Source organism: Notothenia rossii (genome assembly GCF_949606895.1).
Source record: "Notothenia rossii genome assembly, chromosome: 11".
NCBI lineage: Eukaryota > Metazoa > Chordata > Actinopteri > Perciformes > Nototheniidae > Notothenia > Notothenia rossii.
In genome coordinates, this window is record NC_136910.1 from 4,557,395 (window position 1) to 4,571,258 (window position 13,864).

Sequence of the window (13,864 nt, forward strand, 5' to 3'; positions counted from 1 at the left end):
ATGTCCTGTTGTCGTGAGAGAGAAAGTGCAGAAGGAAACATCCATTAAACTCAGTGAGCTGCTCTGTGATGCTAGCTCAGATACTTGGCATCTCATCTTGGGTGCAAGGTCATCAATGTTTGGGCTCAGGCTCTGAGCTGAGGAAGGTGTGCGTGCAATATACCGGCAGACCAGACCTAATAGTAATTAGAAATGATCCTGAAATTAAATCCACCAATTTGGCCCCCGGGCTTTGAGTTTGACACATGTGCTCTAAAATGTAATTCACAGTCTCTCTGAACACACCTTTTAGCTGTGAAATTACAACATCCAGGGATACACACACATGTAATAAAGTATTTTGAGAGTGAGTGTGCAAACAGGTTGCATCATCTTACTGGATGATAAACCACACAGTAGCTCTGTTGCAGGAGTGACGAAACACATATTTGGACATACTCGTGTTAGGAAACATCGCAGGGCACACAGCGTTGTATAACTTCTCTAAAATGACGAATCAGAGACAGGTTTATCACCAGGTGGGTTGACACGTACGAGGAATTTGACTTGGTGTCTTGTTGCATACATAAAAGTAAAACAAGAATGAAAAAACACAGATAGAGAACTAATTAAAAAACACAGATAGAGAACTAGTGTATAGCATCACTGTTTAGAAATCAAACAGGGATGAGTGTGTGACACGTTGTGAGGAAGCAAGGGAGTGAAGTGTTTGCCCTCTGGACACAAATACTGAAAGATCTCCTCCATTCTGTTTTTACAGAAGTTTAATTTACCAACGGATGTAATAATAATTGGCTTAATTTCCCGTTCAGTTTGTAACCATAGATACAAAAACGGTCAACAGAAAAAATGACAACACAAGCTCACCCTCTGTCATCTGCACTCGACATGAAACAGGTGACCTATATACACAAACCACACCCATGTGACGATGAACGGAAGTGCTCAACAAACACAAATAAAAGTGACGTTAACAAATAATGAACTCAGGCTAGGTAGCATTCTGGCTCCTACAATAACGGTGTTTGCTTACAGATTCTCCAAAGGGGGAGGGCTCGTCTCTGGATGAAGACAGCTGTGATGCTCTGTCACCGGATCAGCTGACCAATCAGGACTCTCCGCTGAGCGCCGTCCCGCAGCTGTCTCCCTCTGATCTGCTCAGCAACAGCGGAGACATGTCCCCCACACAGGTACTAACACAGGATGCATTGTGGGGAAAAAAAACATATTTTTAGAGCAACTTTTAGGGCACTGCGTACAAAATCAGGGCATTCACAAAATGTTTGAGGCCAATTTAGAAGAAATTCATGCAGTCGCTTTCTTTTCTTTGCTAACATGAGTCAATAGAAAAGCATATTACTGCAATCTTCTGTGTGTGGGGGAAAGCAGGAGACAGTTCTAATAATATAGGCTTTTTTTAATCGTCCTTGTATGTTATAGATTTGGTTCTAAAGCTCACACAACTTAGTGCATTTTTATAAAAAATGTCATATACAAAATCTTGGGGTTGATTTCTGCTTAGACTAAAGAGAATTAAAAAAAAAGGTCATTATTTCAACAAAAAGACATATTTTAGTTGAATTTGAAAAAAATGAATGGAATAAATCATGTGATTATAAACTTGATGGCACCACTAACTAGTGTTATCTTTTTTTTCAGTTCATCACACAGTCCCCTCCTCCTCCTCCTCTTCCTCTTCCTCCTCCTCCACCTCCTCCTCCTCCTCTTCAGGTGAACGGGTCAGACTCCTCCCCTTTCACAAAAGTCACCAATGGGACGATGGTGACTTTAACGAACACACGCCTTACTGGACATATCAAGGTACGTGTAACTAGTTTTTATATCATTATATATTGTAATTAACACGTTATACTTTGTGGTACAATGTGCATGTTTTTAATTTAAATTCTTATGTATATATGCATTTTTTTAATTCTACTTTATTTGAACTTTTGTTGTGAATTTTACTTTCAATTTTGATATGTATATATTTTTTTAGTTTATTTCTTTATTGCACCTTTTTACTTGAACCTGTTATTTCTACATATATATTTTTTTCAATTATATTTTATTTAAACATTTGACTTTAACTTCTAATGTTTGTATAAATACTTTTTTAATTTGATGTTTTTTTGCATATTTTTACTTCAATTTCTTATTTTTATATACAAATATTTACTCTATATTATATATAAAAATGTTTTTTAATTTATTTCAATAAGCCCAATTTCCCCATAGTATAAATAAAGTATTCTGATTCTGATCAATCACCCAAGAATATGATATATACAGATTTGATGACTTCTAAATAACCCTAATCTCTATTTCTGAAGCAGCTGTAATCGTCTTACTCTTCATCTCCTCACTTCCTCCTCCTGACCCCGTTTCTCACGCTTTCTGTCTCCAGTCTCAGAATAAGTCGAGTTCAGACCGTCCTCCTCAGAGACCCAAGAAACCAAAGGACAGCAAACCCAAGGTCAGCTGACTCTCTGTTTCTTTCAAAGCAAGCGCACATTGTATAAGAGTACCTGATCTTTGAGGAACTACCAGAGAGCTGAAGTTCTTCCAGTTTCTCTCTCTGGGGTTTTGGTGTCAGTTTTCTCAGAACTAAAGAAACATTTTCACATTTAACATTCACACAATCCAGAAATGCCTCGTTAAAAGAGGAAGGGGTACCATGTTCCGCATCCTAAATACAGCAGAATAAACAATGTCTTTCTCTGAATTGGAAACACTTGCCCTGTGACCCTAGTTTTGTTATTTCTGTTGACCTTTCCCGCCTACATGACCTGAAAGCACTTCCTGTTTCTGTCCAGGAATCAGTAAGTGATGTCAAGCAAGAGGATATTTGAACCCTTGTGTTGCGCCTCCACTTTAAACATGTGGTTTTAATGGCAATAGAGAAAAACCACAACTTTAAAATGTTGATCGTCAATAGTATATCTCAGGGGTCGGCAACCTTTTTGATATGAGGAGGCGTGTGGCGCAGTGGAGTAGTGCGTAGGTGTTTGGATCAGGGGGGCACAGGTTCAAACCCCACTGCAGTCAGCATGTCGTTGTGTCCGAGACATTTCACCCCAAATTGCTCCTGTGGGGATTGCCCACAGTATTGAGTATGTTAGTCGTAATGTAATATGAAGTGCCATTTAAAACAAAAAATGTGATCAGTGTGCCGACGATCACGTTGCGTGCATGGCTTCCTTCTGCAGGTAACGGGGAGACGCGCTCTGGCGGCGGGCTCGTTCGGGATCCGAAAATACAATTTATATATTTTGCACACTTATTCCACTTATTCCTAGCGTGCCACTGGTTACGGTGCCGACCCCTGGTATATCCACTTTCACTGAGTTAAATCTCTTATCCAACATTAAAGCTGATCACAACGACATCTCTTCACTTTTCTTACCCTTTAAATGTCATTTTGTAAAAAACGAATGCCATTGTGTTTATTTTATAAGGAAAAAAACACATGCAAAAATGTGTTTCTATATTTTTAAGGCATGATGGTATTTATTTTCGCAGTCTGGCATATGTCCATGGTTAACAACAACATACAACATTAACAAAAAAAATAAGACATAGAAAAACACCTCAATCTCGTGGAAAGTAGTAAAAAATACACTGAAACCCTGATCTAATGTGTTGTGATTTGAATGGGCTTCAATGGGAAATGTTTGTCTTTTTAAAGGTACATCATTTCAAATAGACACAAAGAGAAAAACTCACCAAATGTATGCTTTACTGAAAAAAAAAAAAAAAAGCAGCCAAAATGTACAGAAAAGTAATAATAAAAACATCTATAAATTGGAATACTAATTAAAAAAATTATGAAATTGCCAAAATGTATGCCACATCAAAAATGATTTCACAATATTGAAAAATCCTACACTCTCTAAACCGCTTTCTGTCTCGTGTGCAGGTGAAGAAGCTGAAGTACCACCAGTACATCCCTCCAGACCAGAAGGCAGACAAAGAGCGCCCCCCCCAGATGGACTCGTCCTACGCCAAGCTGCTCCACCAGCAGCAGCTCTTCCTGCAGCTGCAGATCCTCAACCAGCAGCAGCAGCACTACAACTACCACACCATCCTGCCCGCTCCACCCAAGTGAGTGTTCGGCTCCACTCTGTTCAAGTAAAGGGGGCCGAGCGGAGGGGTTTTATTCAAAGGCTGCGGTCAAAAGACACTTTTCCTTAACCTCAGGGAGAACCGTAATTGGGTTAGGTATTCATCAGGACTCACACAGAGAAGTGTATTTATGATGTGAAGGTTATTGATGTATGTCTGCTGTGGGAAAACATTTTCTATATATATGGACTACTCAAAGCACCTAGATATGTTCATATGGTGTTGTCTGGCTTTATGCAAGGGGACAAAAGTGATACATATATTACCAGAAAAGTGGTTGCTAGTGCTCTCCCTTAGCCTCCTGTCCACTCGTGTGAATCCGCATTAATCCCTATTAGTAGTATAATTGAATGAAATCCTTTAAATCAATAATGTTTATGCAATATATGCATAACTTGCGAGGCCTACACGCCGACGACTATGCATATCACCAATCAAACCAATGTTGAATTCAAGAAAAATAGGCTTCTTAAACATCACCCAACTCAGTAAACACACTTTTTTGGTCTAACATATGGTTGAAAGTTCAAAACATATAAGAATTTCGGCAAGAAATGGCATTTCACTATGGGAGATCGAGCTTTCTGTGCAGCTGCCCCCAGGCTGTGGAACTCACTCCCAGACCATCTCAGAGCTCCTCAACCTGTGAACACTTTTAAGAGAGCACTAAAAACCTACCATTTGAACAAAGCATTTGGTTTTAATAACCCTGCCTCTCCTTTTTAAAACGTGTTTTTAAACTTGTTTTTTAACCTGTTTATACATTTTGACTCTTGCAAATGGTTTTCTTTATCTTTTTTTATTATGTACTGTAGCACTTTGAGGTTTGTTTCAAATGTAAAGTGCAATACAAATAAAATGTATTATTATAATTATTATTATATCAAGAACAATTAATCTGCTTGTGTCGGTCATGATCTGTTGTTTCCGTGAATAGATAATTGTGCGTCAGTTTAAATGTTGTAGCTGCAATGAATTGTGGGTCAGCATGCATACTCCAGTATATCCTGTGTTTACGGAGATAACAAACAAAGCATTACAAGTCCTTTCCTATCATGTAGAGAATTCAAAAAGCTCGTATCATGGCGGCTACTTTTGGGACATTTCCCTCCATTAGGAACATTCCTAAGCAAAACAAAAACCACTTGGCCGCCACCCAGGAGTCCTTTCTCTTCCTCATAGTAAACCCGTAGTTATTACTGATAGTGAATTTGTGCAGCACAGCCTGCAGGCGGTTTCTTTATGACTTCCTGTCTGCTCGTGACTCTCTGCTGTGGTTTGTTTCTTCCACATTAGTAGTTCTTCAGTCATTCTGTAGAGCCGGGAGCTTCAAGCAGAAGTCCTCTTGATCCCAGATAAGCCTCTGTGCTTTGGGGAAAACAATGTGGGACTTTAGGAATATGCTTTTCAAATGAAACAATGGATGTGTTTGGGGAGAGAAATAAAGCTCTCTGTAACTTTGTTTTGATGTTTACTATATTGTATTTACTACCATGACATCAACATCCCCTGCTGTCTTAGCTCAGGAATACTAATATTTATATTTTCCTGTTTCCTCAATCAGGCCTCCCACTGAGCAGCCTCCATCAACAAACTCTGGCCCCTCCCCCTCTCGCAGCGTTTCCACAACGACCACCACCACATCCAATCAGAGCGTGGCTTCCCGTCTGAGCCAATCAGCAGCGGGCGGAGCCAAACCAGGAAGTCTGCCCGCCAACCTGGATGAGTTCAAGGTGAAAAAACTTTTCAGAAAAAAGTTTTTTAATCTAATGTTAAATTTGACTCATTTAAGCTACAAACCAGCTTCTTTTAAGATAAGATAGATCTAAAGGCCCTGACACACCAAGCTGACACCAAAGAACACGTCCCGACGGACCCGACTGTTGTGTCGCCTCACGTCTCCTGCGTCTTGGCCAAAACAGTCACACTGGAACACACCGCAAAGACTTCAGCCGACGGCCAAGTAGCACGTACGCACTGCGCATGCGTGAGTGGCAATAACTCTCCTTACCAGCAGGCGGCGGTAGTGTGTATTCGTCATTCAAAAGAGGCAACAACCGGAAGACAGACTGCGTGATACACCGAGAGAGGAAGAACAGACTGCGTGATATAAACAAACAACAAATAGCGTGCGTTCCATTTTCACTCTCGTCCATCACAGACTGTTTCACAGATCGACTTATAATCCAAAGCATGTTTAGTGCGGTACTGGAAAATGAAAAATAATAGCCGTCTGTGTGTGCCTTCTTCACTTCCGTTTCGCTTCTCATGCACTGATTCGCTAAGCTGCACAGCCAATCAGAGTGATTTCTTTGGCCGACAGCCTTTTGCCGACAGCCTCCCGCCGACAGCCTCCGACCCCTGGTAGTTTCCCAAAAAGGTGTCGGCACGACCGAAAAGACACGACGGTGCGGGACACACCAATCTGAGTAGGGCGACAGGACGCTCATCGACGGCCGAAATCGGCTCGGTGTGTCAGGGCTTTAATAATCCTGAAGGAAATTCTTGTACGAGAGATAGCTAAAAAAAATCCCAAAACATAAGAATACAAAACAAGAGAGCATTAAAGATGAATTGTAATAGAATAATTACTAACCCCAACCAACAAGCATGTATTAAAGGACCTCAAGAAGTGAGTTTTAACCATTTCTGTCTCACTAATACAATCAGAAATGATGTTTAAATGTTAATGTACAAGCTTATGGTTAAAGTTTTGTGAACAGGTTAACAGAAAACCTTATCTTGAGAAGGATACCTTTTTATATCTAGAAAAATGCTTCAAAATTTGTTTTTAAATAATGTTAATTGACCTGAGTACGTAAAAGTGTCCGATATTTCACAAGTTATTTGTAAAAAAAAAAACACAATTCAATTAATTTTGGGACGTTTTGCCATTGAACTAAATCACACACTTTTGTTTAGTTCTTGTCTCTTAAATATCATATATTCTGTCTCTTTTGCTCTGAGTCAAAGCCCACTAAGTAACTTCTGGTCGTGTTTCTCATCCCCCAGGTCGCCGAGTTGAAACAGGAACTGAAGCTTCGTGGTCTGACCGTTTCCGGCACGAAGAACGATCTGATCGAGCGTCTCCGAAACTACCAGGAGCAAAATGGAGGCAACGCAGCAGCTCTGAAGAACGCCGTCTCGCAGACAAACCAACAGACTGGGACCATCACAGCCTCTCCAAACACAACCAGCACCCCCGACCACCATCCAGGAGAAGGAGGGTTCAAGCTGGACCTGTCCTCCATCGGTCAGGTGATCCCGGGGCGGGTCATGAGGTTCGGCAGCACCAGCTCCAGCCCTCCGATGTCTCCCACTCCCTCTGAGAGGTCGCTGGCTGGGATGAGCCCCGACGAGACGAGCTGCAACGGAGACATGTTCGGAGAGATGGTGAGAGTTTATATGAAGCAAAAGGCGCTTTCACACCGTAGTACTTTTCCCGTTTAGTTCCGATAGTTCCTGGGATTTTGCATTCACACCAAAAAGAGAACTTGGTTCATGAGAACTTTCCCCCCCTTTTTATTCCCTGCTAGAGAGCAGGTACTTTCCTGGGGAGAAAAAAGTTCCAATTTGCAAACCACGGCCCGTAAAACTCTGAAAAGTTTTGTGAAGCCGCCATTGTATTTGCTGGTATTAGCATTATTAGCATTAGCATTAGCCCAGCGCACCAACGGAGAGAGACTAACTTATGGCAACACAAAAGAGAACATGGGAGCGGTGGAGATGAGGAGATGTCGGTGTTCTGGCGATTTACTCTGAAGGCTTCAGTAGAAGCTGCTGGGAGTCCCAGCAGCTTCTACTGAAGCCAGTCCCCAACTCCAGGGACTTCCGGCCGGGGACTCCGGGTGGCAGTATACGCCGTGAAGTTGTTTGCGGCCTGCCAGTAAACCCAAAGCAGAAGAAGAAGAAGTGACGTCAGCGTCTTCATTTGCCTAATCCACCCCCGGGGAACTTATTCCGGTGTGAACGCGATCAGCTCTTTAGTTCCATGGGGGCACTAAGTGCTGGGAACTAAGTACGGCAAAGTGGTGTGAAAGCGGCTAAAGTCACCTGTGGAGGGAATTACTGTTAAAGTGAGAGACGACAGGTCACACGGTGGTTCACTTTGCTTCCATAACATGTCTTCTTTCAGATAATTGGAAAGAAAACATTCAAAATACACATGTAGCTATTTATTTTACTAGCTTACTAGTCTTAATGCAAGTATCCGTAATCTCGTTCTTTCGGTCATGACCCATCCTTCAGGACCACAGGTGAGGGTAGGAAGGAAAATGGCCCGGTAGACAGAGAGCTTTGCCTTCTGGCTCAGCTCCCTTTTCGTCCCAACGGTGTGGTAAAGCGACCGCAGTACAGCTCCGATTCTCTGACCCATCTCACGCTCCATTGTTCCCTCACTCGAGAACAAGACCCCGAGATACTTGAACTCCTTCACTTGGGACTCATTCCCTACTTGGAGTGGACAGTCCATCGGTTTCCTGCTGAGAACCATGACCTCAGATATTCAAACATATTTTGACTTATTATCAACTTAAGTGATATATATATAAGTTCAACTATTATCACCCGTAGAGACTCATATGTGTGTTTTTGTTGCAAATACTGAACACATTCCCTCTAACTTAAATCCCCTTCTTGTTGTATTTCCCTTCAGGTGAGCTCTCCTCTCACTCAGCTCACCCTCCACCCGTCTCCTCAGCACCCGTCAAACGTCTCCTCTCTCTCCACGGTCAAAGAGGAGTCTCAGAGCTCCTGCAGACTCTCCTCCACCTCCGCTTCTCCATCCGCAGCCATGGACACGTCCTCCGTAGTGAAGGACCAGATGCTGCAGGAGAAGGACAAACAGATCGAGGAGCTGACCCGCATGTTGAGGCAGAAACAGAGACTGGTGGAGACTCTTCGGTCTCAGCTGGAACAGGGAAAGATGACCGGTGGAGCAGAAAAGGGAGGAAACAGAACGGAGGTTAAGCTTCAAACTCTGATAAAAGCGTCCGCCATCCAACCCCCGACTCTCCCGAACGGCATGTTGGTGAAAGTGAAGAAGGAGCTGGAGCCCGAGGAGGGGATGGAGGGCGTGACGGAGGGAAAGAAAGCAGTGCAGCCGATGCAGTGCAGTCAGGAGACGCTGCTTCGACTGCAGCAGATCCAACGGCTGCAGATCCAACAAGCAGAGCACAACAAACTCACTCTGCAGCCCAAACTGAAAACCTCCGAGGCTACGACCAAGCAGAGGACAGACGCTCAAATGCTGCTCCAACAGCAGCAGCACCTGCAGCAGCTCGTCATCCAGCAGACGCAGCAGAAGCAGATCCTGGCGCAGCAGCAGCAGCAGCAGCAGAAGTTAGCGCAGCAGCAGAAGGTGGTGGTGCAGCAACAGCAGCAGAAGGTGGTGGTGCAGCAGAACCAGCTGAAACCGGTTCCTCACAGCGTGGGGAAGAGCCAGCTGAAGCAGGTCCCGGTGCAGATCCAGAGAACTTCAGCGACTCTGAGTCAGCAGAGGAAGCAGCTGAGAGCCAATCAGAGGCAGCAGCAGAGGCAGCAGGCGGCCGCTGTCAGCACGCAGCAGGTAACACTCATTCTAGTAACAAACAGTGAAGGATTTCAACTTCATTAACTCTAATTAGACCCTGTGTCACCTTGGATTCTTCAAGAGAACATTCAGTTTGTCTCACATGCCTCCCCAAGGAACAAAGGAACCATTAACCAAGGAACATTTTGACGAATTGTAGTAAAAGAGAACAAAACTAGGGCTGTCAAACAATTAACATTTTTAATCAGATTAATCACAGTTTAAAAATTAATTAATCAGATTAATCAACATTCGAACTATATGTCCAAAATATGCCATTTCTTTATTTATATTGTTGTGGGAATGGAAAGATAAATGAAAGAAGGCGGATATATCCATTTAACATACAGGAGGCTATGTATGTTTATTATAACATTGTTCTGTGTGTCAAAATGAAAGACAGCCCACCACACACCTATCAATCATCAAACCGTGGGGTCTTATTTCATTACGTGTTGATTTCTATCAACACGTAATGTTGTATCGATGTATATAGAGATGCACTACAGCAAAAGTATTCTCCGTCGGGACTTCCTGCAACAACGCCACGCCGTTATCTTGATTCTGATTGGCCAGAAGACATTATCAAAGATGTTCTATTGAGAAGAGGATCACTACGTGACAAAAGGTTTCAAAACCGTTTCTAGTTTTCGGTATTTCCAGACAAGCGGCTACTGAAATCAATCTTACTAACTGCTGTCTGTGTAATTTACTCCGCGCGAGTTGGCAGTCTTTATTTTGCTTACTTTAACATAATTTGTCATGGTGGGGTTAGGCCATTTATTGGTATGGCTGTAGCCCACCCCAGCGCTGCCACTGGTGGGTTGTATGGGGCCGGCCATTTTGCACATGCGTTAAATGCGTTAAATATTTTAACGCAATTAATTCAAAAAATTAATTACCGCCGTTAACGCGATAATTTTGATAGCATTAAAAAAAAACGAAATCAAAACTTTAAATAGTCAAGTTTTCCTTCATCCAGCTTTAAGCTTTTCTCCAGAACCAGTAAAAACTCTGGCTTGTCCGGGCAAGTATTTTGCTGCACACGCATGAGACTACTTTACGACAAATAGAAAAAGATACATGGAAACGTTATTGTGAGAATGCACGTGTTAGGGAAGTTATGAGCATAGGACTGGACAAATGAGAGGGACTATTCTGCCGAAAGGGTTTGCTAGCAGACGTTTAAATATAGTTGTGATGCTGTTAAACGCAGTATCCATTTACAAAGATATTTTCCAAGGCTTCAATGTGGGCTCAGAACAGTCTCATAATACAAACATGCACACAGAAGGATCCACACTTGTGTTTTTCAATGCACGCACAAATGTGTTCCGTTTTATATACATGTAAATAAAATCCAAACACAGAACAAAGTTTTGCATAATGTATTTTTGATCCTCACATATTTGTTTTCCGTTTAAAACCTCTGAAACTGCAAACACAAACCGCTTTCTGTACACGGATCGCTGTGCATTCGTGTGGGTTTTTTGAGACTCCCCTGACGGTCACCCGATTCGTACTTGTAATTGTTTCTATCTATAGCCTATCAGATGTCTCCTCCAGTCTAAGCCAATCACATGAGCGCGCCCCCACGAGGCTATGATTTCTTGCGACACTTCATATACGCATTTTGCTCTGTCCGGTCAGCTCGCTAAACAGAGGGCGGAGCTTAAGGTGATCATGCAGAGCTGCGTGTCTCTGTCAGACTCAGCAGCTGATCTCTCTCTCGTGTCCGGTTACACTTCACTCGCGTTTATGTCCATATCGATCAGATCCAGCTCTCCTGATCGGCCTTTATAGAGAGCACCGATCAAACTATTAAGAGTGAATATCGGCCGATAATGACCGGCGGGGCTCCCCCCCCCCGTTGACAGTTCACTGTCTAGAACTGGCTTCGTAGTGCACTGATCGATTAGGCTAAGCTAACCTGTAGCTGCCCCCTCCACACTCACAACAACATCATACAGACATAAATAAAGCAGCTGTATTCGCCATACAGGAAACACACATTTAAAATGGTTTTGCCTGACGTTTTTGTGTACACACAAGCATTCATCAATGGTTCGGAAAGTGGTGCTGTACCTTTATTAATATAAAGGCTTGTATTTGAGTGAATTTCCTGTTCGGAAAGTGGTAATGTACTGAGTGGAGGTGTCCTGAGATTAGCGCCTGCAGGCAGGCTCCATGCATGGACCTGTCAGCTCCGGACTGCGCAAAATGCATACATGAAGCGCTACGTCATGAACGCAAGAAATCTACCCTCGTGGGGGCGCGCTCATGTGATTGGCTTAGAATAAGGAGACATCTGATTGGCTATAGATAGAAAAAATTACAACTACGAATCGGGTGACCGTCAGGGGAGTCTCAAAAAACCCACACACGAATGCACAGCGATCCGTGCTCAGAAAGCGGTTTGTGTTTGCAGGTTCAGGGGATTTAAACGGAAAACAAATATGTGAGGATCAAAAATACATTATGTAAAACTTTTTTCTGTATTTGGATTTTATTTGCATGTGTATGAAACGGAACACATTTGTGCGTGCATTGAAAAACACAAGTGTGAATCCTTCTGTGTGCATGTGTGTATTATGAGACTGTTCTGAGCCCATACTTCAATGTCAAGTGCAAAACCGTTCCAGCATATTTAAAAATGTTAGTGAGCTCAAGAGTTCAACAGTCTTATGGCCAGTGAGATAAAACTGTCTCTGAAACTGGTAAATAAAACATATATTTATTAGGGCTGTACCCAAATATCCGAATATTCGTTCGTTGGAGTACTATTCGGGTTTCAATTTCGTTATTCGGATATTCCTTTTTTTCTCTCGTTTTTTTTCCCCTTCAATTGATTGAAATCTCCAATATCAACGTAAGAGCTTGTGCCTCTTAGGGGGGTGCTAACACTTAACCATAAACGTTATCGTTAACTTTCTCCGTCTTTATATGTAGATATGACTTTTTCTCCATTAATCTCCGTCACGTTGTTTCCATAGCAACAACAACTTCCTGTCAACTGCGCCAACTCTCCTTCAAAATGAAAGCATGTCCATACAAAATAGTAAGCCAAGCCAAATTACACTTAAGACATATACAACTGCAACGAAAGTAACAAACACAATGCGATATCCTTTTCAATTTCAAAGAACACAAATTGGGTTACATTAAGAAATAACTATAAAACAACAATACTGTAGAATAACAAAAAGAATGCCGTGAATACACCGAAATACACGTATTGAAGCGGTTCACTGCTGATTACTACCGAATATCCGGAGCCCGAAAAATGGTATTTGGGACAGCAGCCCTAATATTTATATTACTCGTATAATACTCTTTGTCTTCCCAGGTGACCCCGGTCTTTGTCAACCAGCAGAACGGCCCTCAGGTCCAAACTCAGGCCATCTCTCTGGACCTGCTGAAGGCTAACGGCACCCCGACGCTGGTTACCGACAGCAACGGAAACCACTACCTGATCGCTTTAACCAATCACAGCGCAGAGGGGCAGAACGGAGGGTCCTCATTGGCCAAACCCAACAGTCGCATCACACTGCAGGTACGGGGGAAACTTAATATTGTTGAATGGACTGAACGTGGTGAATAATCAGCGATGAGATATTCATTTCTTTGCTTGTTGTTACAGAGGTTACAGTCGACTCCGACTAAACTGCCCAGCACTGACAGCCAATCAAAAGAGCCGCCAGAGGCCGAGCCAATCAAAAAGGTACGTCATAAATATTTTTTCGCTTTTTGATGGAACTGTTTCCGCCTTTATTTGAAAGGGAGAAGCAGGAAATGAAACACTTTTTTTGTACTTTAATTTTAACATATTTTTCTTTTTTTTTCTACAAATGTGTCCCTCATTTCTTTAGCAAGATCATTTACTTTATTCATTCTGCGTCTTCTGCAAAGTAACCTATTCTTTGTCTGAATGTGTTATATAATATTATAATAGACACTGATGCTTAAGATTTGAGAACACAAGAGCTGCCTTTATCTCAGGAAATCATTTAAAATAAATTACAAGACATTTTGTCTCACTCCCAAAAAGCGTTTATACGATCGTCAGCTTTCTTTTCACCACATTTTGAAGTCTCCTTGATAATATCTACCAAATAATTGTAATGTAAGACAAACGGACAGTTTAATCCCACAGGCCATACGACCGTTAAA

General features: G+C 42.3%; 1 protein-coding gene across 10 annotated transcripts in view; it reads left to right on the forward strand.

Moving 5' to 3' along the window:
* mrtfab (myocardin related transcription factor Ab) overlaps positions 1–13,864 on the forward strand; it is a 73,027-nt gene that overhangs the window by 54,271 nt on the left and 4,892 nt on the right. For all 10 annotated transcript variants that reach the window (XM_079659266.1, XM_079659272.1, XM_079659271.1 and 7 more), the window contains 9 exons: positions 1,036–1,190; positions 1,660–1,821; positions 2,408–2,476; positions 3,920–4,104; positions 5,690–5,858; positions 7,138–7,518; positions 8,780–9,691; positions 13,041–13,247; positions 13,335–13,415. In XM_079659266.1, the coding sequence (XP_079515392.1) occupies positions 1,036–1,190; positions 1,660–1,821; positions 2,408–2,476; positions 3,920–4,104; positions 5,690–5,858; positions 7,138–7,518; positions 8,780–9,691; positions 13,041–13,247; positions 13,335–13,415 (2,321 nt within the window). The remainder of the gene's footprint in view (positions 1–1,035; positions 1,191–1,659; positions 1,822–2,407; positions 2,477–3,919; positions 4,105–5,689; positions 5,859–7,137; positions 7,519–8,779; positions 9,692–13,040; positions 13,248–13,334; positions 13,416–13,864) is intronic.